Genomic DNA, 25,005 nt, shown 5'->3' on the forward strand with positions numbered 1-25,005 from the left:
CTTGCAAAATAAAATAAAAAAAAAGAAATTCTGAAAACAAAAAAATTCTGTTTGCGTTAGCAAAAAGCTTCGTTGTTTTGCTGTGGCAATTGAATGTATGCTCGAGCGGGTGTGTGTGTGCCTTTGCTCAGTGGCTTCTCTTACAAGTTTATCTTTGTGAAAGATATTTAAATACACATATATATGTATATACTTTTATTTAAATATGTATGCATATATATATGTAGAAAAATGTATGTGTGACTGTCTGTTGGCTTACATGTGCTTGAGTTGTGCATACTGTCCATTTAAACAAATGCGGGTATTGAGTGTGGTACCCAAAATGTATAATATTCCGATAAAATATGAGAACCGTAATGATGTTGATGAGTAAGAATCAGTTGCGTACACTTTTTTACATGTCTTACGAAAAATAATAATAAGGAGAGTGTACAAAACAAGTGTACATCTTACAAAGAGTATTTTGAGCAGGACAAATGTTCTTCTAATGAAAGTAGAAAGAAAGTAGTAGTAATTTGCAATTTTTGCAGTATAATTGATTGATCTAGGCTATTTACGAACTTGTAGCGTGGTACTAATGTTACAAGAACTACATGAGAATTCTTATTTCGAATGGTGTAAAATATATAATACATCGTTTTTTTTTTTTTTTTTTTTGAGGAGAACTTTAAGATATGGACCAACATATCCTAGATTTTACGTCATCAGAATATAAGGAAGTGAGAAGTGTGGGCATTAAAATTTCGTTTTTTGAGAGTTATTATTATTATTATATTATTGGAAAATTTGACCCGTTGGGGGAAGGTGCGAGAAAATGTGTATTGATACTTCTTCTTATCACTACTGAATTATTTTATTTTTTTTTTAATGGTATTCAGTTTTAGTTTATTAGTTCAGTTTATGAAAGAGCCAATTTTCACATCAGATCTTGCATTTCGCGAATCATTAAAAGCATAAAACTTGAAAGATATTGGACAGAAATTTCGCATTTGTTTGTTTTTAAATATTTGAACAAAAGTTCCTCAAAAAAAAAGGTAAGAAACATGTAAAAAAAGCAGTAAGTTCGGCGGGGACAAACTTTGAATATACTCTCGCAATTGGAAGGAATTTGCATTTTTTAAAATACCCTGCCTCACAAGGTGGTCAGGGTATTATGTCTTTGTGCATTTGTTTGTAACAGGCAAAAGGAAACGAGATAGACCCATGGTTCCTTTTAATGATCTGCATAGAATCACATTCTGAGTCGATTTATGCATGTCCGTCCGTCTGTCCGTCCGTCCATGTATTTTTGTAAACAAAGTACAGTTCGCATTTATTACCCGATCTAGATGAGATTTTGCACAAATCATTTGTTTTGCCCAAGGACGAACCCTATTGAAATTGGAGATAATCGGTCAAAATTTAGATATAGCTCCCATATATATCTTCGTCCGATTTGCCTTTTATTGTGCACCAAACGTGCAACATCAGTCCGAATAGTATGGAATTTTGCACGTGCGATCAGTGGATCGTGGACCTGAAAATAAGTATGCCAAATTTGATCGAAATCCGATCAGATATAGCTATAGCTCCCATATGTATTGTTCATCCGATTTGTTATATTTGTCCCCCGCAGCCGTAATATGCACTCTGTAACAACAATATTTGGGGAAATATATCAAATACAGCTCAGAAATACATTTGCTAAATTTTATCGGAATCGGTTCAGATTTGGATATAGCTCCCATATATAACTTGGTCCGATTTACCTTAGATTGTGCACCAAACGTCTAATATTTGCCCAAATTCAATGAAATTTGGCACTTACAACCGAATGGAGTCTAGAAGCTAGTATGTCAAATTTGGTGAAGATCGGTTCAGATATAGCTATAGCTCCCATATATATTGTTCATCCGATTTATCATATTTGTTACCCACAGCCGTAATATGCACTCCGTAACAACGATATTCAAGGAAATATATCAAATACAGCTCAGAAATATCTTTGCCAAATTTTATCGAGATCGGTTCCGATTTGGATATTGCTCCCATATATATTTTTATCCGATTTCAAAATTATTGTGCACCAAATGGGCAATACAAGTCCGAATTTAAAAGATACAAATGCTTGGTCATATTTAGTTCTTTTTAACTTTAAATTATAATTATAATCATAGCGTGTATAATTGAATTCTCCCATAAAATCGTTTAATTGTTATGCACAGCTCTACTAAATTATCGAAGTGGTGTAGGGTATCATAAAGTCGGCCCGCCAGACTTTAAGACTTTCTATGCTGTTTTTTTTTTTTTTTTTGTATAAAATCCTGTTGAAAAAATACCTATCTTAAATATACGGAATAAAGAGAGTTACGGTTAAATTGGGGCCTATGAAGACTTGGACTGGCATATGAAACGGTACGTCCCGTTTTATGGGGTCTATAGAAGACTTTGAACTGCATATGCAATTTTCTGTAATAGGATGTAGAACCCATTAGGAATTTCGAATACAAAATTTGATACATTTCCAATGAAAAGTGTGACACAAATTATTCAAATGCCGAATATCTGGAGGTATACTTATAATGGGGCTATACAAAAATGTGGACCTATATGAACAGCTGCCAATTTACAGCTGTGTGGCATGTGGCATCATCTTTGGCAAATACTAATTGGATATCATAGTAATTTAGAACTCAACGTTACGATCCGCAGCATAATTGGTCCAATGATGCCGCCAGCCCATAAATCGCACGCAACTTTTTTGGTCGTATTGGTAGCTTTTCACTGATATTCACTCCGAATCAATTCTGCATATTTGCATATCCCATGATCCAAAAATGAAAACTTCATAAAATTGAAGAAGCCCGCGATGAACTTTCTTAATAGAGCATTCGATTTGATAATAAAATTCGATGATTTTTGTAAGACGATTCATGTGTAAATTGTAGGCCAAATTGAGATGTTCAAAATAGTTAAAAACTTATCCTTAAAAAATTGTAATATTTTTTACAAAAAACCAAATCAAATGCTCCCTTTGGTTTTGATGAAATATATTATTTCTTTTAATACTGGCTTTATCGACACCGAAACCGTGCGCACCGCCAAAACAGAAAAAAAAACGACAGACAGACGGTCGTGGCTGGATCGACACCAAATGTCTCGCCCAAAAAAACCATTATTCCTTTTGGACTTATTCTGCTTTTATATAGGTCTATCAGGACTATAATCGAGGGGTTTCAAGGATAGTTTTCAACTTGATATATTTCTCATGCGTCAAGTTGAATGCTACGCGATTTTAAATTGTACTTTCTAAGGATTTCATAACATAGAGGGTACTGGTACTGGTAAATGCAATCATCGATCTGTCAAGGTAAAAGTTATGCACTGCTTGATCTTAATACCACTTGGAAACTGTGAATATCCGTTCTTTCTTACGAGTCACCTGCCTCATTCGACTTCCACAGACGTTCTAAAGAAGTTTCTGCCATTATTAGACGACACGCATCTGGATCGGATACGCATCGGGAAAAGTCTTAACCTTATCACCATGTTCTGTTCTTTTTTAGAGGCAGCATGGATGTGAAGGTTAAATTAACCAAAGTGCCAAAAATTTGCGTATCTATCCATCGATGATGAAAACTGCATGGCCTGGTTTTGCGGAGAACATATCTCAGTTTATAGCGATTGTCATCGTTCAAAGCCAATGAAGGTCGTTATTTATTTTTTTATATTTTTCTATACCTGTCAATTATTTTTTTTTTTGATGACTCAGCTGTTATCCTTACCTACCGTTTCAAATTCTGAAATTTCATTTAAATCCGCAATTTTTTGCAACACCAATAAAAATAAATAAAAAAATTCAAACCAAGAAATATATTTTTTATAAAAAATATATATGTATTTCAAGAAATTAATGTTTGAAAAATCAATCGAACCTATTTTTTGATTTATTTTACCTTAAGTAAAACCTACTATTTTTTATAGTTGTTTTTCAATAATCATATTTTTTAAAATATCCATCTTTCTAATCCCCATTTCCCTTTACATTATCATTCCCCATGCAATGTTGGCTAGTGTAAACTTCAAAAATAATCCCTTTTGAATAAACAATTTTCTGTGTTTGTGGTTGTTAACATATTGTTCTTAAATTCGAAGATTGTTTTTTTAATATTTTTGTTTTTATTTTATATTTGTTTTTAATATCATAAGTAAAAATTGTTTTCAATTATATTTTTTAAATGTGTGTATGTGTGTGCCTAACTTAAAACCATATTGAATTTATTACTTTATTATCTTTTAAATTTTTAAATTTTTGCTGTTTAATTACCCTAAAGTAGGGTACTTGTAGAGGTAATGTATTAAATATAAATGATAATAATAGAAATAATTGTTTGTGGTCAACCAACCAAACCCAACCGCACACCCACTCTGCTATTTATTATCTGTGGTGTGCGGTGTCTGATATGATAAGCAAATATTGTGTATTTATTATTGTTTTGTTCTCTTTATCTGTAGTCCCATATGTGTTTCCTATTGTTTTTTTTTTTTTGTTGGGTGATTAATAAAGTATTGGTCTGAATGGTGCTACTATTGATAGGTATTACACATCAGCACAGTAAATACCTTTGGAACTTGTCGTGTTGAGGGTAACCTTTTTATATTTTATTTGTTTACAAAGTAAAACGCAATGAAATATTTTCCGAGATGACGCTACACAAAAAACAGAAGTTCTTTAGAATTTCTGAATTATCAGCTTCATTAGTCATCGAATATTTAGCACTGGCTGTTTGTCGGTTTTTGCTACACATGAGAGATGGTAGTGTGGGTTCGATATATTTTTTTGTTTGTTTGGTTTTCATGAAGGGTTAATGGTATTTTTGTTGTTTTTTAAGCTATAATCGTGACTTTAGGTGTAGCCATAATTCTAGAATTTTAAGAAGATCTTAGAGGATTTCATATATTTTAAAGTATATTTTCGAAGCTACAGTCTTATATTTTATGAAAATTTTCGATGTTATAATATCAAACGAATTAAAATATTTAACAATCAATAAACATGGATTTATTTAAAATAATTTCCAAGGCTCAATTGTGAAATTCTAGTTATATTTTGGAAGATGTACTAGCTCATATTTAAGAAAATTTTTGGAGGCTATAATGGCGAATTCTTTAAGATGTTTTTGATGAATATCTTCTGAGGTTATAATGGAGGATACGATATGAATATTTTCGGAGCCTCAATCGGAGATTTTTCAAGAATAGTTTGATAGCTACTATCGAATATTTTTTAAGTAAATTTATGGGGCTATATTTACAGATTTTTAAGAAATTTTTAAAGCATATAATTTTGGATTTTAAGTATATTTTGGAAGATATTTACATAGCTAAAGCGTGGATTTTTAAACAATATTTTTAGAGCTATAATCGTAGATTTGTAATGAATATTTTAAGTGTTATAGCGTCGAATTTTAAAGCATTCTGGAAGCAATAGTGAAGGTTTTTTTTAGATATTTTTTGAAAAATAACGTTTTAGATTTTGATTTTAAAATATTTTTTAAAATTGCTGTTGAGATTTTGATGCATTTTTTGGACTTTAGTGGAGCTATAAAGGTATTTTTTTTTTTTTGGTACCTACAACCTTAAATTTAAAAAAATCCAAGATTTAATTCACAGATTTTTGGACGTTTATAGGGAAATGACATTTGAAAGAACGTAAAAACATAAATACATACCTTTGTAAGGTTCAAGGCTCTTACTAGGGCTTCAAGGCCCACAATCTTGCATATTTTAATAATGTTTCTTAAGGTCATTATGACTGAAATTGTGACCTTTTAAATAGTTCTTTTGGGCCACAATTCTTGTACCTTTAAGATTTTTTTCTGAGAGGCTTATGCGTCCACAATCATGGACTTTTGACAAAATTTTCACCGATTAGGTCCAGATTCGGCAAGTAATCTTGGATTAAAAAAAAAAAAACAATTGAAGTGCTTTGAGGTCCAAATTGTTTAAGAATATCTTTGAATTGATTTCAAGTTTACAATCGTGGATTTTTAAGAGTATTTTCCGAAATAACGTAAATAACGGAATTTTCAAGAAAATTTTTTCAAATATTTTCAGAGATATACTTTCGAATTTTCCGTCCTTTTTTCAAAAAAAAAAAAAAAGAAAATAAGAAGAGTTATCATTTATGTTCTTGAACTTTTTAAAGATTTTTTAATGGAAATTTTTTTTCAAGGGCTTTGGGACCTTTGAAAAAATATCTCTAATTACACTGCCTCAATTATAACGTTCCAAGGGTATGCTTGTGATTTCAGAAGCATATTTTTATATTTAAATACATTTTCCATAGACTTTCTAAATTTAAAGTATGGATTTTCTGGGATATTTATTCCAGGAGCTATCTGAGCTATAATTGAGATAGTGTAATTAAATATATATTTATACCCTCCACCTTAGAAAGGAGGATATATTAACTTTGTCATTCCGTTTGTAACATCCTTAAATACTCATCGTAGACACCATAAAGTATGTATATTTATAATCAGCATAAAATTCTAAGTCGATTTAACGATGTCCGTCTGTCTGTCTGTCTGTGTATCTGTCCGTCTGTCTGTTGAAATCACGATACAGCCCACATTATTTGACGTAGAGCGGCAAAAATTAACAGAGCAATTTGTATTGTGTCTAGGATAGTTGGTATTGAAAATGAGATATATCGGTCCACGTTCTGGTATAGTCCCCATATAACGGCACCTCCCGATATTCGGTATTTTGATGATTTATGCCACATTTTTTCACGGATTTGTCTGAAAATTGGTATTTATAGGTCATAATGGGTCCCTGTGCGTGTGGCGAAACATTGCATGTATGGGTCCATGATTTGGTATAGCCCCCATATAACGGTACCTCCCGATATTCGGTATTTTGATGGATTTTGCCACATTTTTTCACTGATTTGTCTAAAAATTGGTATTTGTAGGTCATAATGGGTCCCAGTTCGTGTGGCGAAACATTGTAATTATAGGTCCACGTTTTGGTATAGCCCCCATATAACATTACCTCCTGATATTCGGCATTTTAATGGTTTTTGCCAAATTTCTTCTAATGTTTCCTTTACCCTGAGGTGGAGGGTATTAAAAGTTTGGCCCGGCCGAACTTAATTGTTTTTACTTGTTTCAAGAAACATTTGTTTTATAATAGGAGAGTTTTTAAAATATTTCCAGAATTATAAGCTGTTTGACTTTGTAAAAGGAGATGCATTTTTGAGAGTAATTTTAAAATATTGTCAGAAAAATAAAAATAATTTTTTTTTTCAAAATTATTTCAATAGGCTACGCATTTTGTTTAGATTTTTTTGTCATTGACAATCAGGACGTTACTTGAGGGCAAGTAGATTCCCTGGGACAAATCCCATCAATGCTACAATCCTCGACCTGTAACTTATCACTATTATCCTCCAAAGATGCCTCTCAATATCCATCCTTGTTGACGAGGTTGCTGACGCACAAGGCAATTTCAAAATGATTTTTGCAAGGAGAAGTGGATATGTCATCCGATTTGAGTTATTTCGATCTATACAGAGCTTTTGGATTTTCCCCTTTATATAAATTCATAGATATTACTGTCATTCCGTTTCTATTCGAATACAGCTCGAAGAGTTTTAATAAATATTATTTTTAAACAAATAATGGAGGAAGACTTCCACATTTGGAGATGTGGATGATAATTCTTTGTGGACCAGGAGTATACAAAGTCTCTTCTCTTTGCAGCACCTCACAATTTGGTGTATTCTATTACATAACCGAAACATCTGGACCCATAGCAGGTCTTTAGTTAATCGAAGACACCCTATTTATATTAGCATACAAAAAGTACCATCACCCCAAATGATTAATGCAATTTATCGCATATATCGCTAAAACGAAAAAAAAAACTTCATTAGGCATAGCCAGCTCTAGACAGCATTTTCCGATTCATCGCAACGGCACCTGACATTCATGTTCGTCTACCAACCACTCGAAAATGCGACTAGTGCCAAGTTAAGTTCTTCACTTTTTCACTTTTACTCATTCGGAAAAAATGTTTTATTCTAAAATTAAATTTCGATTTATTTTACCGTCCTCATCTTAGCGATTTGCTGGTTTTGCTTCTGCTCACAACAATTCGAATGGGAAAATCAAATAAAAATCTAAGGTGTGCACAACTGGGATATTTATTGATCAACAACTTGTTCTGGTCGGTGCCAGAACATTGGCATGAGTATGATTTTGATTTTGGTTTATTTTTAAGAGCGGTGAATAGAATGTAGCTGTGTTTTTTTTTTTTTTTTTTTTTCTTTTATTTAATGACTATTTCGATGGCAAAGAAATAATGTCACTTTATTTTTGGGGTTAACAACAAAATTACATGAAGCAGCAGCTGTTCTATTTTGAAAATCATGCATGCCAGTAAGATTGCCAGTTATTTGCGGAAAGCAATGCGCTAACATTTTACACCTATTCTATGGGGCATAGGAAGAGGAAGTGTTTTGCGGTTTTGTGTTTTTTTCTTGACAACATTTTTTCTCCCATGACATTTCCATAACACCTCCTTGACCAACCAATGCTGCCGATTGTAGCGCCTTATCACAAAGTGTGAATGTCCCTTGTTTAGGTGTAAATGCCAGTGAGTGTAGATTCTTCACAGTTTTCTGTGTGTGTGATTGTGTGTATTGGTGTTTTGGTGATTCGTTTTGTTTCTCTTCAATTTTATTGTATGCACGTCCCAAACCAACCAACCAACCAACTGAATGACGATGTGGCGGACTTAATGCTGTCATTTATTGGTAACGTAAATTTAGTCTGATTTCTTAGTTTCTTTATAGTCAACGTATGCGGTTCGTTACGGTGCGCGCGGTATTCGTTTGAAATATATAATTTTTTTTTTGAAAATTCAACAAAACAACTAGTGCAACGAATTTGAATAGGGATTACCCTATAAATTTCGCTTAATAATTTTTATTTGTGATATTTGGCGTTTATTTTTATTTTTTATACTCTCCGGTTTTTTATTTTTTTTACGAAATATATATTTTTTTTTTGTTGATACGAAAATAAAACGCAAATCTCTTCCACTGGTGTTGTTCGAATTTTAAGAAGAAAAATAATTTGAAATTGTAAAGTTACTTTTGGCATTACACCCATCATCAATACGATCAATACTCTGCCTGCACAACAATTACATAATAATTGAAATAAAATATAACCAATAAATAATTAATCGATTATCTAATACGAAATTAAAATACAAATATTGGAATACTCTTTGAGTCTTTGGGAAACAAGATAGAGAAAATTAAAATTTCTGGTTTCGATTTCTGATATAATCTTTTTTCGAAATCAGTAGATAACTATTGACCTTGACCTAATAGTAAATCACACTACATAAAACATAAAAAACATAGTTAATAAAATATCGAATTAACCTTAAAAGTGACTAATTTTTGTGTTAACAGTTCATGTGTTTTTCCAAACAGTTTTGTGGATAATAATTGTTTTTGAAACAATTCCTTGGTCATTTTTATTTTAACCTCAAAATTGTCATTACACTTCCTTGTAATTTAGAATCTGCAAAATTGGTGACAGTCAAGGTTTTTCTTAATAAAAATATAAATCATAATAAAAATCAATATTAACTTACTTTAAAAATAAACTTGAAAAGAAATAACTTTAGTCTGTCAAATAAAATCTTCAAAAAATATTTAAAACATTGGAAAATAGGATTTGGGGATCCTTTTTCCAAGAAAATATAATCAAAAATAACAGATAACAGGCAGCCACAACTTATGAACCCATGAAGATCTAGAGCACCATACCTTATGCAGAGAAGAATCACCATAAAATTCCACTTCAGGTTTTCGGGGAATATGTATTCCCAGGATCTACCTATAATCCTAGAAAGTCAGAAACCATCAAAGGCCCTCAATAACCTCCTTAAAGGGCGATAATTTCCAATCCTTCGAAGACCTGAGAATTGATATTTTAATAGCCTAGTTAGAACATAGGGAATGTCTATTTTCCTGGGAGTTCCACTCGCAGATTGGCCTGCAAAAACAGGCCGCAGAAATGAGAACTTGTTACGAATAATTTTGCGCCTCTTAAGTTCCGTCTTTTCTTTAAAATTTCAATGTTCTAGCTCTGAGCAATCGCCCAGTTACAATGTTGTATAATTTTAGGACTTCTCGTGCCCTTAAAGAACGAACTCAAGAAATACCTGACGTAGTTCTCCCCTCTAAACAAAAATTTCCTACCAAACCCAATTATAAATTTCAGCTCTTATTGAACAGTATTATCAATGTTGTACAATTTTCCAAATTTCTCACCCAACGTTCCAAGTTCTAGTCCTTATCGGTCGCTCACTTACAAATTGGTAACATGTAGTGCTTTTTTGTACGAATTTGCTATAATACACCGAGTGTATACCCAGTTTTGTGCAATTTTATAGTTTTCGTAACCTTCAGTTCGAAATTCAGAAAATAACCCTTTATATGACCCCACTCCCTCAATAAGTCCCTCCTACACACAATTATAAATTTTAGCTCTTATGGAACAATATAAAACCAAATTGTACCATTTTGTGCTTTTTTAGCACTTTTTGGTACTCTTAAAGTACTTTTAAGGTATGAGCTTTCAAAAATTCCGCACCCAAGAGTGAAACTCAGTTCCAAGTTCTAGTCTTTATCGATCGCTCAATTACAAATTGGTAACTTGAAGTGCTTTGTGTACCCCTTTTAGTACGAATTTGAAATAATACACCTAACCCGCACCATTTGGTAGCTTGTACCACTTTGCATACCCTTAAAGCACGAAGTAACCAAAAATTTGTGCCCTTTTTCCATTTATATAAAAAGTTTCTTCCGGACTAAATATAAATATGTTTTAGTACTATTATGTACTGTTTAGCGCTTTTTGTACCCTTAAAGTACGATCTTTCAAAAAATTCCACAAATTTTCAGCCTAGAGAAACACACCAGCAAAATTTCCAAGATATGAAGTAGATCTTGGAAATTTTGCTGGTCGATCGCCTAAATATAAATTGGTAACTTTAAGTACCTTTCGTACACTTTTAGTACTTTTGGTACTGATTTGGTTTTTTGACAGCCCAATCTGATTGATTGCTTAGAAAAATTTCAATCTTTCACTTACGATAAAATGCCTTTTAGTACTTTTTGTACCCCTAAAGTATGAAGTTTTAAAAATATTCTATATTTCACTCCTCTACACAAAGAGGGACCCGTATACACAATTATACAATTTTAGTACTGATTTATCGATATCATCCTTGTACCATTTTGTATATTTTCTGTACATATTTCCAATAATACATCTCATCCTGCACTTAAGTGTCTCTTGTGCAAAAATTAAATTTTTATTTAATTTTCGATTGCTCGATTACAATGTTGTACCTTTAGGTACTTTTCGTACCAATAACACCAAAATTTCCGAAAATTACTCCTTGCAGATAACCCACTGCCATAAGTTCGATCCCATATCAAAATCTAAAAAGTTTTCGCTCTAACCAGCCATTCAATTGCAATTTTGTACTTTTTAGAACTCTTCGAACGTCTGAAGTACAATTTTCCGATAGTTCCGTGCTTTTTCGTTCTTTTCGAACCGAATTTTTGAAGTTCCATAAGGCCCACCTATCTACTCCAAAAATGTTTTATCCATCGTTCCACAGTTGTACCTTTTAGTACTTTTCGTAACATTAAGGTTCAAAAAATCCTGTCTAACCTCAGGTCTCTACACGAAGGTCGAACAATAAGAACCAAAAATTTAAAATGGTCTTGGGCATTTTCAATTTTTGGTTCTTCAAAGGTAGTTCGACCAAAAGGTAGCCATAAAAAAGTGGATTATCCTTCCACTGATGAAGGCGTGTCTACTCATAGAAAACATAAAGGGCGTCTCATTTGCATAAAATATTTATTGATGGCCGCCTATCCACAAAATTCCCAAAGAAGTTCGGCAATTAATATAAGAAAAAAATAATGATATTTATTTATAAAACTAGGTCGTTTATCTATGTAAGGTCATCTGTATGCAAAATTTAAAAAAAAATTGTGACTTTTTTTTTTTCCTGAGATCCGCTTTATACAAAATACATTTCTGTCTGTACCATCGGAAATTTTTTTTGTTTTTTTTTTTTCTTTGTTTCCATGAAGATTTCCAACTATCTGCAAATCCCAACTTTTGCACAGAAACATAAAATCTGGATTTTTTACCCCAAACAACTGTTCCCTTGAATTTTTCAACATCTGACATCAATTTAATATTTGTATTATGATTTTCATAATTCTTGTTAATTTTGATAATAAAAAACACCCTTCTAACTTTCCCAAACACACATGCACACATTTGAAATATAATTTTGTATTTTTTTTTAAGTTCCATGTAATTGTTGTGTCACACATGTTCATTTTAATGTTTTAACTTCTTTATCGTGTGTTTTTTAATATTATTTGATATTTATTTGTTGTTGTTGTTTCTTTTTTATTTTTCGTTTTCGTTTTTGCTAATATGTGAATCAAACCAAATGCTTAACCAAAATGTTTACGCTTGCTTGGCACTGTCGCTAACTTTTGCTAATTAACCAACTCCGAAAAAAAACTCCAAACAAAAAACAAATATGCGACCACCCGCGCTTACCAACACCCCATTCCAACACCAACAAAAAAATTGATAGCAGCCGGAAGAAATGAATCTCAACGATTTACCCCTGCCCCCACCGCCATCACCCACACAACTCCAACAATTCGAAGAACAAAACACTAACAATAACAGCAGTGATAACAGCAACATTCCACCACACTCTCGGACACTGAGCAGTTTATCCTCAATGTCCTCGGGTTCCAATACAACACATTCCTCGACACATTCCCTATCGCCCACACCCTACAGCTGCTTCGCCCAGGTCAACCAACAGACAATGGCCGGCAATCAGGCAACTTCCTCCACCATATCCTTGGATCATTATGGCTCCTCATCACCGCTGCATTCAAGACAGACATCCTCATCATCGTCGTCTCTAAGTTATGGCATAGGCAGTGGTGGCAGTGGCAATAGTGATAATTATGTGTCATCGCCCTTGCCGCCCCCACCGCCACCACCACCAATGCCCCAGCAGGATAACAATACCGATTTGTACATTAACACAATGAAGCAGCACAACAATGCCAGCAACAACAATACCAAATGGTTGACCAGGCAAAATGAGAACGATAAGAATTGCTATAATAAGGCGGCGTCCAAGGCCCCCGGCCTGGTAGGTGTTGGTGTTGGTGGCGGTGGCGGTGGGGTTACGGCCACACTGCCCACAACACAAAAGGTCTATAATAAATTTTTAAAAGAGTATTCCAATAAATTGTTGACCCAAAACAAGAATGGTGACCACCAGCAGCAGCCAGAACAACAAATACACAATTATGCAGACAATAACAATACCCTGCCAGCAACAAAAACAACAACAATGGCTATTGGTTCGCATAACAACAATAGCCGTCCCAGTCATACATTCATTAATAACTCCTACACTGCCAGCAATACAACACCCAAACCCTTTATACCCCAGCCCAGCAATGTCAATGGCATATTCCAAAAACAGCAACACCAACATTCTTTACACAGCAACAACAAAAACAACAACAACAACATCAGTATCGATGCTGATCTCAACAACACTAGCTTACCCAGTGTTGCTGCCCTAACAGCCACACTCAATAATCAATTGAAATTTGATTCATGTCAGGTTGCACCACAACAACAACAGCAACTACCAACAACAACCACAGCAACACCACCTAGTAGCAATTTACCAATTGTAGATAAGAGTCTAATTAATAGCGACAACACCAAGAACGCCTCGAACTCGAACATCATCTGCAACAACAACACCAACAACAATCCCGAAAACTTCAACACCTCCGCGGTTACTAACGACATGTCCTCGACCATGGCCTCCTCAAGGCCTAGCATAAGTGAACAATCGGCCAGCAACGGTGTTGGTGGCTCCGCCGGTGACAAACCCTTTGAATATGTAACCCTCACGGGCAATGTCATACGTAGTGTTGTGCCACCCGGTAAGGGCACTAATGTTAATTACAAGGTAAGTAGGCCAACCAAAAAGCAAAAACAAAAAAAAAAATGATAGCAAAAACAAAATGCAGCAATGATGGCAGCATGTCGTTCTAGAGCATAACAATGATCATTTCCCTCACCCATACAATCATCATTATGTTGCGTGATGATCATTATGGGGGGGGAGCTAATGAGAGAAAGAGTGCTTTCGGATGTAGAGTAGAAATGTTGATTGTAAATATTTTTGTTGTTGTTTTTGAGCTAACCCAACTGCCTGCATGCCAAACATGTTTATTTGTTTAGTAGTACAATAATATAGAAATCCTACATTTTTTTGCTATAAAATAAAATTAATAGAAAAAAGTAGCCCAGCAAACAAATTAAAAATGTACAAAAAAAAAAAATATCGTTTGGGACGGATTAAAGCAATTTTTGTAAAATAATTACATTTAAGAATAACTAAAAATGGTTACAAGGAACAGGGATCTGAGTGAAACTTGATCATATGAAGAACACATTTATTCCTTGTAACCGTTGTAATCTATTGTTGAAAGATATGGGTATTTCCATGGAGAAAAGAAGCGAAATATTTAAGAATAATGTTTGTTTGCAAAATAATTTGCGAATTTTGTAATCTTAAAAATAGTAAGAGAGAGAGAGGAAGAGAGAGAGAGTGAAATAAGGAATTCGTCCTGAGAGAAATAAAGGGAGATTTTTAAGTAATTTGATTTTTATAGGAACGGTTAAAAAAAACATGAAATCTTTATTTAAGACTATCTTAAAGATTTTTAAGCACATATTTCAAATTTTTGGACTAAATGCCCGAACTCGCCCTAAGCCACATTGCATGCCAAGCAAGCTCTTGCTGTTTGGGCAAAAAGGATATGGATATATAGCACGGTAGCGCTCGCCAATCACCTTAACTTTACCACTCGCAGCATCTTTGAAGAAGTGCGATCCAATGATGCCATACACACACCAAACTGTGGCCTTTGTGGAAACAATGGTAGCTTTCTGTCTGATTTTCACGGAAATCGCTAAATCGCCTTAGAATTTTACGCTGAACCAGAATATTCTTTGTAAGATCTAACATGAGCATTTCGAGGTTTTAGAAGCGGATAGATAATGACATAGAATGATGGAGTGTATAAAAATTGTATTTTTTCATGTCCACGTTTTCGTATAGCCATATAACGGTACCTCCAAAATGTTGAACTTTTAATGAATTTAACGACATTATTTAACGGAATTGTTTGAAATTCGTTTTTGAAGTTCATAATACGTACTACAGCTTATGATCAAAAATTGCGTATTCATCAAGTACCCCATTTAAGCGTACCTAACGATGCTCGGTATTTAAGCGGTATTTTTCAACGGATTTTTTTTTTTTAAATTTGTCAAGATCCTTTCGAATGGTGTAGGGTATAAAAAGTTCGGCGGTTTGTGGTCATATTATAGATCAAATTAATACTGAAAAACGAAACGTGCCTGGTCTCTTTAAGCCAGTGCCGACAATAATGACTAAAAAATCGTTCATTATTTCGACCGAATATCAAACTTAGATAATAATATTTTAACAACGCCTGGTGTAGTCAATCAGATAGCGTTATTCGTCGCGATTTTAATATGTTCTCTTATGTAAGGTTAGGTTAAAGGACGATCACCTGACTATTTTCAAAAAATTAAGAGAATAAGTAGATACGAAAATATGTCGAGTGTGTTTTACATGAAATAGAGTAGAGGTGAGGATCAGAAAATAAAACTTTTATTATTCAAGGTTGTATATTATTAACCATTTTTAACTTCAGGCCAGTTGAAGAATAACTTCCGGTTTTACCTTGTGTTTGGGAAGATAAATCATAAAACTAAGTGTTACACCGAATAGCACTGTACACTATCAGAGCATAAGTTTGACCATTTTAGTCTCCTCCTCGTCCTGACAGAGCCTGTTGTAGTCGGTGTTGTCTCCCTTTCACTTGGAAGTCATGAACCTTTTGATGCCTTATTTGATTCCCACAACAGTTTTTGGTTAGGTTTCTCTGTGGAAATAATCGACGTTCTTCTTATTTTTCATTATTCTCTTGCGGAAAGGGTTTGTCAACTTATCCTCGAAGCGTTATATCCTCCTCATGTAGAATTTTTTGTTGTCCTCCCGGAGCACCTCGTACCACCGTCTTCCTAATTTATCCGCTATTTTGGGATCAGTTCAATTTGTTTTAAATTTATATTATTTAACCAGGTTAACTATTTTTATATCCTTAGCCTTATGGCAACAGTGATACGATCAAACTTAGATCGATTTTGGCGATGATCATTATCAGTTCATGCATTATAATTTAAATTTAAAAAAAAAATATATTGACCTATGGGAGTTATAACATGTACATCGTAATATTACTTAGGTCAGTTGCGAAAATGGACAATATTTTTTCCTTCCTTCTGGTATCTCCCCCACAAAAGTCACAAGTTTTGAATAATAATAAATCCCTTAAAATGGAAATCAATGTTCGATCCACTTCAATTTTTGCACATTCATATACTTTTGCCATACTCGCCACTCGATTTCGAAGGTCAGCATCAGCGGTTCACTTTTTTTGGAACCTCCCTTAAAAAGTTCAACATTTCGTAAAAACTAAAATATCATGTATTCGAAGTTCATTGTAGATACGCAATATTTAGATACGACAGAGGTCAAAATGGAAAATTCACAATATTGCTTTACTCTTTTTTGTACCTTCTCCATAAATGGTCAAAATTTTGAATAATAATAGCCTCTTCGAAAATGACTTCCAAGAATTCGAAAACTCTATCTCATTATCTGACCAAGCAAAAATATCTAAAATAAAAGCGGTATTAAATCGAAAATTGATTTTCAGTTTATTGGAAAAAATCGCAAAAAATATGACTTTTTGTTGAGAGATAATTTGGGAAAATCTTGTCTATTTTTGCTATATATCATTGCAATTTTTTATAAAATTCTTTTTTCAAAAACTTTTTATGGAAATACCCATATCAATATGCAATACCTTACTACTTCTTTTTATAAATAAAACTAAATACTATTCTTCGCATCGTTAATAACAATTTCTCTGCCAACGCTCTTTGTCTTACAGGTCAATCAAGGCTATGCTCGTCCCTATGGTGCTCCACCAGCTGCTGCTCCCAAGTCCCCAGTTACTTTCCCACCACAACCCCAACAGTGGAATGCTCCACCACCAACTCAACCTAAACCAACTGTGCCAGCTGGCAATCCTTATGCCACTTTGCCACGCTCCAATGTTGGCCAAGGACAAGGTAAGCTTTATGAACTGCTAGACAGAGACGATTTTGAATTTTCACAAAATCAAGGAGATTGGGTTTGATAAAGTTTCTAGTTAAAATTAAATCAGAATTTCAAAAAAAAAAAATGTGATAAATTTCAATACTCTTTTTTTATAAATGATGAAATCATATTTTTTATAAAATTTTACAAAAAAAAAAACGAAATTTATATAATTTTGATAAATTTTCTAGCAAATTTTGTTTATTTAATAATGTATATAATTGTTATTACACCACAATTTTGCCTTTGTTAACAACCAAGAAACCCAATTTTTTTCCTAAATAAAGTTTAAAATCTATATACGTATCCTTAAGAAATTAAGAAAAAAAAATTAAAACCAACCACAAAAATGGCCTACAACAGCTAACACAAAGAAAAGAAAATTAAACAAAATTACTCAAAATTCTGCATTAATCCGGCTCTATGTTGTGCTCCTTTACATTTAACAAAAAAAAAATCACAAACAACAACCACAAAATTTGGAAATTCAAAACAGAAACACATGTGGCCCCAGTTAGAGCTTGCTTTTTTCTCTTCCTTCCCTTAATTTTCGTTCTAAAATTGCCGTTTTTCTCTCTGGAATTTGAAATATTTGCTGAAATTTGGAAAAACCTGCTTTGTAGATTCTGTTTAAACAATTCAATTTAAAAACAAACCGAAAACATTATAAATATCCTTTTTTATTTACGTATATTTTGTATATTTGTGTCAACAAACACAAATGTTCATACTCAACCTCCAAACAACCAACCGAAACGAAAATATTGAAAATAAAACAAACACCAAACAAAACCAATTCCAGTTCGTAGAACTCAGTCGTTGTACAACAGCAACAGCAATTATAGCAGCAACTATAATATGTCACAACAATACAAGACTCCAAGTTTTGTAGGTGGACCCAATAGGTACTCAACTCTGCCCTCTTATAATACATCATCCTATAACAGCAAAAACTTCTACAATAGCTACAACTATCAAGGTAAACCGTAAAAGACAACATGCAACAAAGCTGGTATGACAAGCATCTGTAGCAAACATGTTTGAACGGCATATTTGCAACGGTTGTTTGACAAACAAGTTTTATCCCGCAAGTTTGACATGCAAATAATTTTTATACAAATCTAGGAACACATTTGCATTGATTGCACTAAACAACTATTTGATTTTGTTGCAATTGAAATCATTATAAACAATGTCAGCCTGCCAATTTAAAATAATTTCCAAATTTAGTTTGTTCTCGATTCGTAAATATGAAACTTTCCTTCAGCTTTGTTTCTAATTCACAATTGCTGCTTAGTAACGCCCATTGCTGTGCACTGACACAAACACTGAATTTCTTCCCAGCAAAATGTTCACTTTATATTCACAAGCAATTCGGACCTCCTCACCTTATACACATTGATTCCCAAAATTATACAAATCTAGTTTGGAACTTATCATACTCTACGGAATATTTCGTATTTTTCATTGTCATCCTTTTTTTTTAAATATTGTATTTTTTGCTACATGATTTTTAAATGTTATATTCAATTAATAATTTAATCTAATTTTTTAAATTTTTAAACAGTTTTCGCAAAATCTTAGTGATTTTGAGTAATTAACAATGAAATGAAAATGTGAATAAGAGATGGCGCCCAAATGAGACTACTTCCATTCATGGTGCCATACTCTTTCTGATCAGGAGAAATGTTTTTTTTTTTGGTTTTACATAAATTATTCAGATAAGATGGCTTATTTCCCACTGCAAACCTCTTTCCGAATACCAACTTTTATTTTTTCAGTCACACAAATTATTCAGATATAGATGACTCATAACTTATGACCAACTGTTGTTCGTCCGAAAAATTAATAATCTTTTGCCGAGAAATACAGTTTTGATTTTTATGTAGCAGGATTTTAGTGTAAGGATATTAGAATGCAAATACAGAAAAAACTTAGTCTGAAATACCCTTAAATCCAATTGAAACGACTGAAAAGAACGATATATGGGGCAAAAGCCGATTTACGAGGCATCAAATTATCTAAATATAGATGGCGCCATTGTGCTCATTTTAAATTTATCAATCGATAATTTAAAAGATTTTTAGCAATAATTACAGTAGTAGTTGATTGCAGTATTACCAGACATTTGGGTAATGAGGAAACATTTTTTGAAATCTTTGGACTTCCTGGAAAGACACAATATTCGTGTATAGGTGGCGCCGGAAATATGCTCGATCTCTAAACTTTTAAATAAATTTATATTATTAGGGTATAGGTGGCGCCAAACATGTGCTTAACTTTAGCACTTAAAAATTAATGTATATTGACTTAGACTTATTTGCTTTTAATTTGTATATGACCAGGCATTTGTGAGAAGAAAATAGAATACAAAGTCCCAAATACCTAGAATGCAATTCGAACGACCAACGATGAATGTCACTTATAAAAATGACATATAGGGCAAAAACAAATAAAGTACATATTTAATTTTTTAGGTCCTGGTGGTGGGAAAGATAAGCTTATTGATGGAACAATTAATGAATTTTTAATAAAATCTATAAATGGCGCCCAACGTGAGCATTCAAACTGATAATTATTAAATAATGGCTTTGAAAGAAGGGAAATAGTTTTTGGCATTTATATTGCAATTGATGTGTTGAAAAATAATTTGTGGAACGACTGTACTGTTAGCCAGGCACGGATAACATCTGATGTAAATCGTCCTGTATGGTCTCAATTTTGTGGCCAATAGTGAAAATAGTTGAAGCTTAACTTCTCCTCATCATGAGAAGTCAATATCATATGCTCAGATTCCCTTTTGGAATACAAGTTCCTGTTGTAGCCGTACGGAAGTGAGGCGCAGAGAAACTAGACCTCGAAAAAGGAATAACCACATGTTTTTTATCTTCTTATTGGTACAACAACACAAAATATCCGTTTGGGGTTTCTCTCGCAATTTAGGTTTCCGTTGGCTATTATAAAAATCCATTTTAAATATTTTTTTTTGTTTTAGACGAATGCAATTTGTTATTTAGAGGTCTGATAATATGGGACCATATCTTTACTTTATGGTGCAACATAGCTTTTCGCTCTCTGAGCATTAAAGGTTATAGAAAACGGACATTCCTCTTTATATTTTCCATCAGTAAAATACCCTTATTAAAAATGTATAAAATCAAACGGGTAAATACAGAAAAATTCAAAAAGTTAAACCACAGTTGAGAATCAATTTTTTCCTTGAAGGGTCCTAGATAAAAGATGTGCCTAGTGCCACCGGACATCCTTAATATATCACAAAGATTGCCAGTAAAAACATGATCTAATTATCCATTGAACTATATACTTCCTTCAGAAGTGTACAGATTCTGATAATCAATTTTCCTTAAAGAATTTTTAAAAAAATATCGACCGTCTTACAAAATGCAGATTTTTTAGATATAAATGGCGCCCAATAGTGGACTATATCGCAGTAACCCCTTAAGGCTAAATTTGAAAATACTAGTTAAAGATTGCCGACCTTTTTTAAACCTAGATGGCACCCAATATAGGACTGTATCAATGAAACCACTTAAGGGTCACTGTTAAACATAAGCTGAAAATAAAGTATTGCCTTGTAGAGTCCTAAATATTTCACAAATGTGAACAGTGAACATATACTTTGGATTTCGTTGAATTCAATGCAGAATATAGAGATTTTGATGGTCATATAATATCCTATCCAATATCCAATGGTCAAGATTCTTCCTACTACTACTGTTTTAAAGATCCTGTTGGATAAATTTTAAATTAAATTGAAAAATTCAAATGTCAAAATGTAGATGGCGCCCAATATGGAATAACATCGCACTAACCGTTTAAGTCTGAATTTAAAGATACTTGCTTAAAAAAACCGACGTTTTTTTAGATCTAGATGTCGTCATTTGTGTTAAATAATGGACGAAATCTTCATTTGGAGTTATACTTCCTGTTTTCTATATATTTTATTTCTTAATTTGGCATAAAAATCATTTTAAAAATAAAGTTAAATCTTGAAGTGATGAAAATTATTAATATACATTGGCATATAAGAAAATTTAAAGCAAGATTTTGATTTGTGAAACATCATAAGAACACGCATGTATAAGTATATTTTACTCCACGTATTACATTCGTATAAAATCATATATTGAGATATGATGGAAATGAAGTCATGCACGTGTACATATATCAATTTCTTTTACTATAATGAACATTGGAAACAAAACCAAAAAAAAAAACGGAAACAACTTTACAGACAAATGAAGCCGACATATGAATACTATGGACAGTGGGCCAAATTCGAGGAATCAAAATGAAATAAAAAATAAAAAGGCGGTTGCGAAATTTTTCTTTAAAGGATAATTTTCATTGTCTCTTCTATATAACCTTACTCCACTGTATCCAATCACACAGACGCACAAGTTTCCATTTCCAGGATACCTATACTACTGTGTGTGAGTTTGTGTGCGTGCGTCTACATAATTTGTTTATGGTAATGAGTTTTTATTATCATAAATTTACTATGCCGTATAGCCACACATATATATGGCTGTTTTTCCAGTTGTTATTGTTGTTCTTCTTGTTATTATTATTGCTTCTCTTACCATTATTGACATCGCCCCTCATACATACATGTATCTCCATGGGTAACACATATTCCCCTCTGTCGTCTCCTACATGATTGGTAAAATATATTTTTGCTTAATTTGTTGCAATAACAAAACAATAGGAAACACAGGAAAACGCTCAATCAGACAATGTTGAAGAGGAATTTCATTGCATATATATTTTTTTATACATATATATTTCTTCATCACATTATTGTTATTATGTTGTTGTTGTTTTTACACAATTTCTCTTTTACATTGCCGCCAACAACACAGCCAATTCAATCACAGATGTTAAAATTCACATGATTTTTCCGTTGAAAAGGATCAACGAGAGAGCGAGAGGAACAACATAATCGATAAATACCGTCATACCCATAGGTATATGCATGAGTATGGGTGTGTTGTACAGGATAATGGAGGAATGACAAGTAGAAATAACAGTAGGGAAATATGTCTATGTATATGTAGCGAAATTTTTTTTCATGCATATCTATAAAAAATAAAACCAGTAAAGAAAGACTTAAAGTCGGGCGGGCCGACCTTATGATACCCTACACCACTTTGCTAATTTAGTAGAGCTCCACATTTAAAGTTTTATGGGAGAATTCAATCATACACGCTATGATTATAATAATACTAATTATGCCGAAGCATTTGTACCTCTTAAATTCGGACTTGTATTGCCCATTTGATGCACAATTAATTTGAAATCGGATAAGGACATATATATGGGAGCTATATCCAAATCTGAATCGATCTCGATAAAATTTGCAAAGATATATTTGAGCTGTATTTGATACATTCCCTGAATATCGTTATTACGGAGTGCATATTACGAGTGTGGGTAACAAATATAACAACTCGGATGAACAATATATATAGGAGCTATAGCTATATCTGAACCGATCTTCACCAAATTTGGCATACTTACTTTCAGGCCTAATTTGGTTGTATGTGCAAAATTCCATACTACTCGGGCTGATTTTAGACGTTTGGTGCACAATAAAAGGGAAATCGGACGAAGATATATATTGGAGCTATATCTACATTTTGACCGATTATCTCCAATTTCAATAGGGTTCGTCCTTGAGCCAAACAAATGATCTGTGCAAAATTTCATTTGGATGGAGCAATAAATGCGAACTGTACTTTGTTTAAAAAAATACATGGACAGACGGACAGACAGACGGACGGACGGATATGCATAAATCGACTCAGAATTTGATTCTCTGCAGATCATCAAAAGGAACTATGGGTCTATCTCGTTTCCTTTTGCCTGTTACAAACAAATGCACAAATACATAATACCCTGACCACCTTGTGGTGTAGGATATAATTCAGATATTGAAAAAGCTGACATTGGTACTAAAGACAGAAAAGAATGAAAAAAAAGATTTAGTAAGAAAATATAACATATTATTAAGTTTTTAAAAATTAATATAAAGTTTTAGTGGGACTTTGAACAACCTCAATTTGTCCAACGAAAAAAAAACATCCATTTCGATTTGAAAATTTTCAAAAAATTCGGAACGGTTTTATACTGTATAGTAAGTGAAAAATATTGAGATGAGCAGGTTTCAGAAATTCCGGCACTAATTCCATTTTATGGCACTATGAGTATCACCCCTTCTTTAGATGAGAAGAATCATGGGGTGCTGGAAAAATAAAAAAAATATATATTTATATACATATCTTGGCTTTAGAATTTATAAGACCCGACATATACACTGCAATATATATTTTGACCCATAAAATGTCCCCCTCCAATTTCCTTCTCTTAAATATAAAATACTCTTAACATTTGCTTGCCAACTGTTATTCTCTTCCCTGCTTTTCACTTTAACACTCTTCATTACTCAACCCCTTAAAGATAAATTAAAATATTTGTTCGAAACAACTAAGAATAACAAAAACAAAATTCACTTTAATTTTTTTAGGTTACTATCAATACTAGAACAAATATTTTGTATAACCAAAAACTGTCACCAAGATACCTACTCATCCAGTCCAAATTGTATAACAAAACAAACAAAGCAAAAATAAATCCCAACAAGATCCTCTCGTGCATGTTGATAACCACCGCACAAGTCAAGCATGTAAAAAGGATATAAATATGTCACAGTGTATCAGCCAGCAGCAGTTCCTTCTTTTGGTGGATGAAAGGACAATCAATGAGTTACACAAATATGAAAAGAAAAACAAAAACAATTTTTGTGTGGTTATATACAGTATAAAGGAAATACAATTACAAAATAAATAGTTAACAAATGTTGAAATACAATTCAAATAGAATTGTTGGTTTTTTTAACTTTTTTTCAAACATAAATAGTTTGTATAAACATGTCTATATATTTCTTTGGTTACGTTTCAAAATTTCTTTCTTTAACAAAACAAAATTAATTCGAATTGTCGGTAATTTCAAATAATAAGCACTTCAAAATGGCAAGTGTCAGTGGAATTACCAGTTTTTTCTCTATACCTATCTTTTTGAAAATTACACCTAACCCAAATGATATTAAAAGATTTGTTATATATTTTCATTAACTTTATAACCACAAAAATTGTTTGCGTTTCTTTTCTGTGTCTGTGTGTATTTGTTGTTATCGTTTGTTTTGTTATATTCAATATGTTTTTGCATGTTTTAAATCAATCGATTGAATATAAATTGAAATCATTCAGATCAACTGGAAATGTTCAAATATTCAAAGTATAATGGTTTAGAAATGCTTTGATGCATTCAAATGTCATTTATTTTTGCAAAACCATTAAAATTTTAAAAAATTATATACTTTTGATCCAGTATAACAGTTTCATTAAACGGTTATACTTGTAATGTTTCGCTCACCATGTTAGTTTTTAGGGGAAGTATTTGACATTTTTAAGTTTCACCATAAAATTCAGTATATAACAGTTTGGCATGTTCAATATACATGTTTTCTCAGGGAGTTTAAGTTATAACAGTTGCGTCATAAACTACAGCGCA

The 25,005-nt window shown here is 32.8% G+C and overlaps 1 protein-coding gene across 12 annotated transcripts in view; it reads left to right on the forward strand.

Moving 5' to 3' along the window:
* The window catches only part of LOC101897210 (PDZ and LIM domain protein Zasp), a 368,113-nt gene that overhangs the window by 329,935 nt on the left and 13,173 nt on the right, over positions 1-25,005 (forward strand). For 6 of the 12 annotated variants that reach the window (XM_020034594.2, XM_020034597.2, XM_059120019.1 and 3 more), the window contains exons 10-11: positions 13,762-14,118; positions 17,204-17,384. In XM_020034594.2, the coding sequence (XP_019890153.1) occupies positions 13,762-14,118; positions 17,204-17,384 (538 nt within the window). Of the gene's footprint in view, positions 1-8,813; positions 9,134-13,761; positions 14,119-17,203; positions 17,385-25,005 lie in introns of those variants that run through there. The other 6 variants (XM_020034598.2, XM_011298217.3, XM_020034603.2 and 3 more) reach the window with 4 other exon arrangements.

Source organism: Musca domestica, unplaced genomic scaffold (genome assembly GCF_030504385.1).
Source record: "Musca domestica strain aabys unplaced genomic scaffold, Musca_domestica.polishedcontigs.V.1.1 16, whole genome shotgun sequence".
NCBI lineage: Eukaryota > Metazoa > Arthropoda > Insecta > Diptera > Muscidae > Musca > Musca domestica.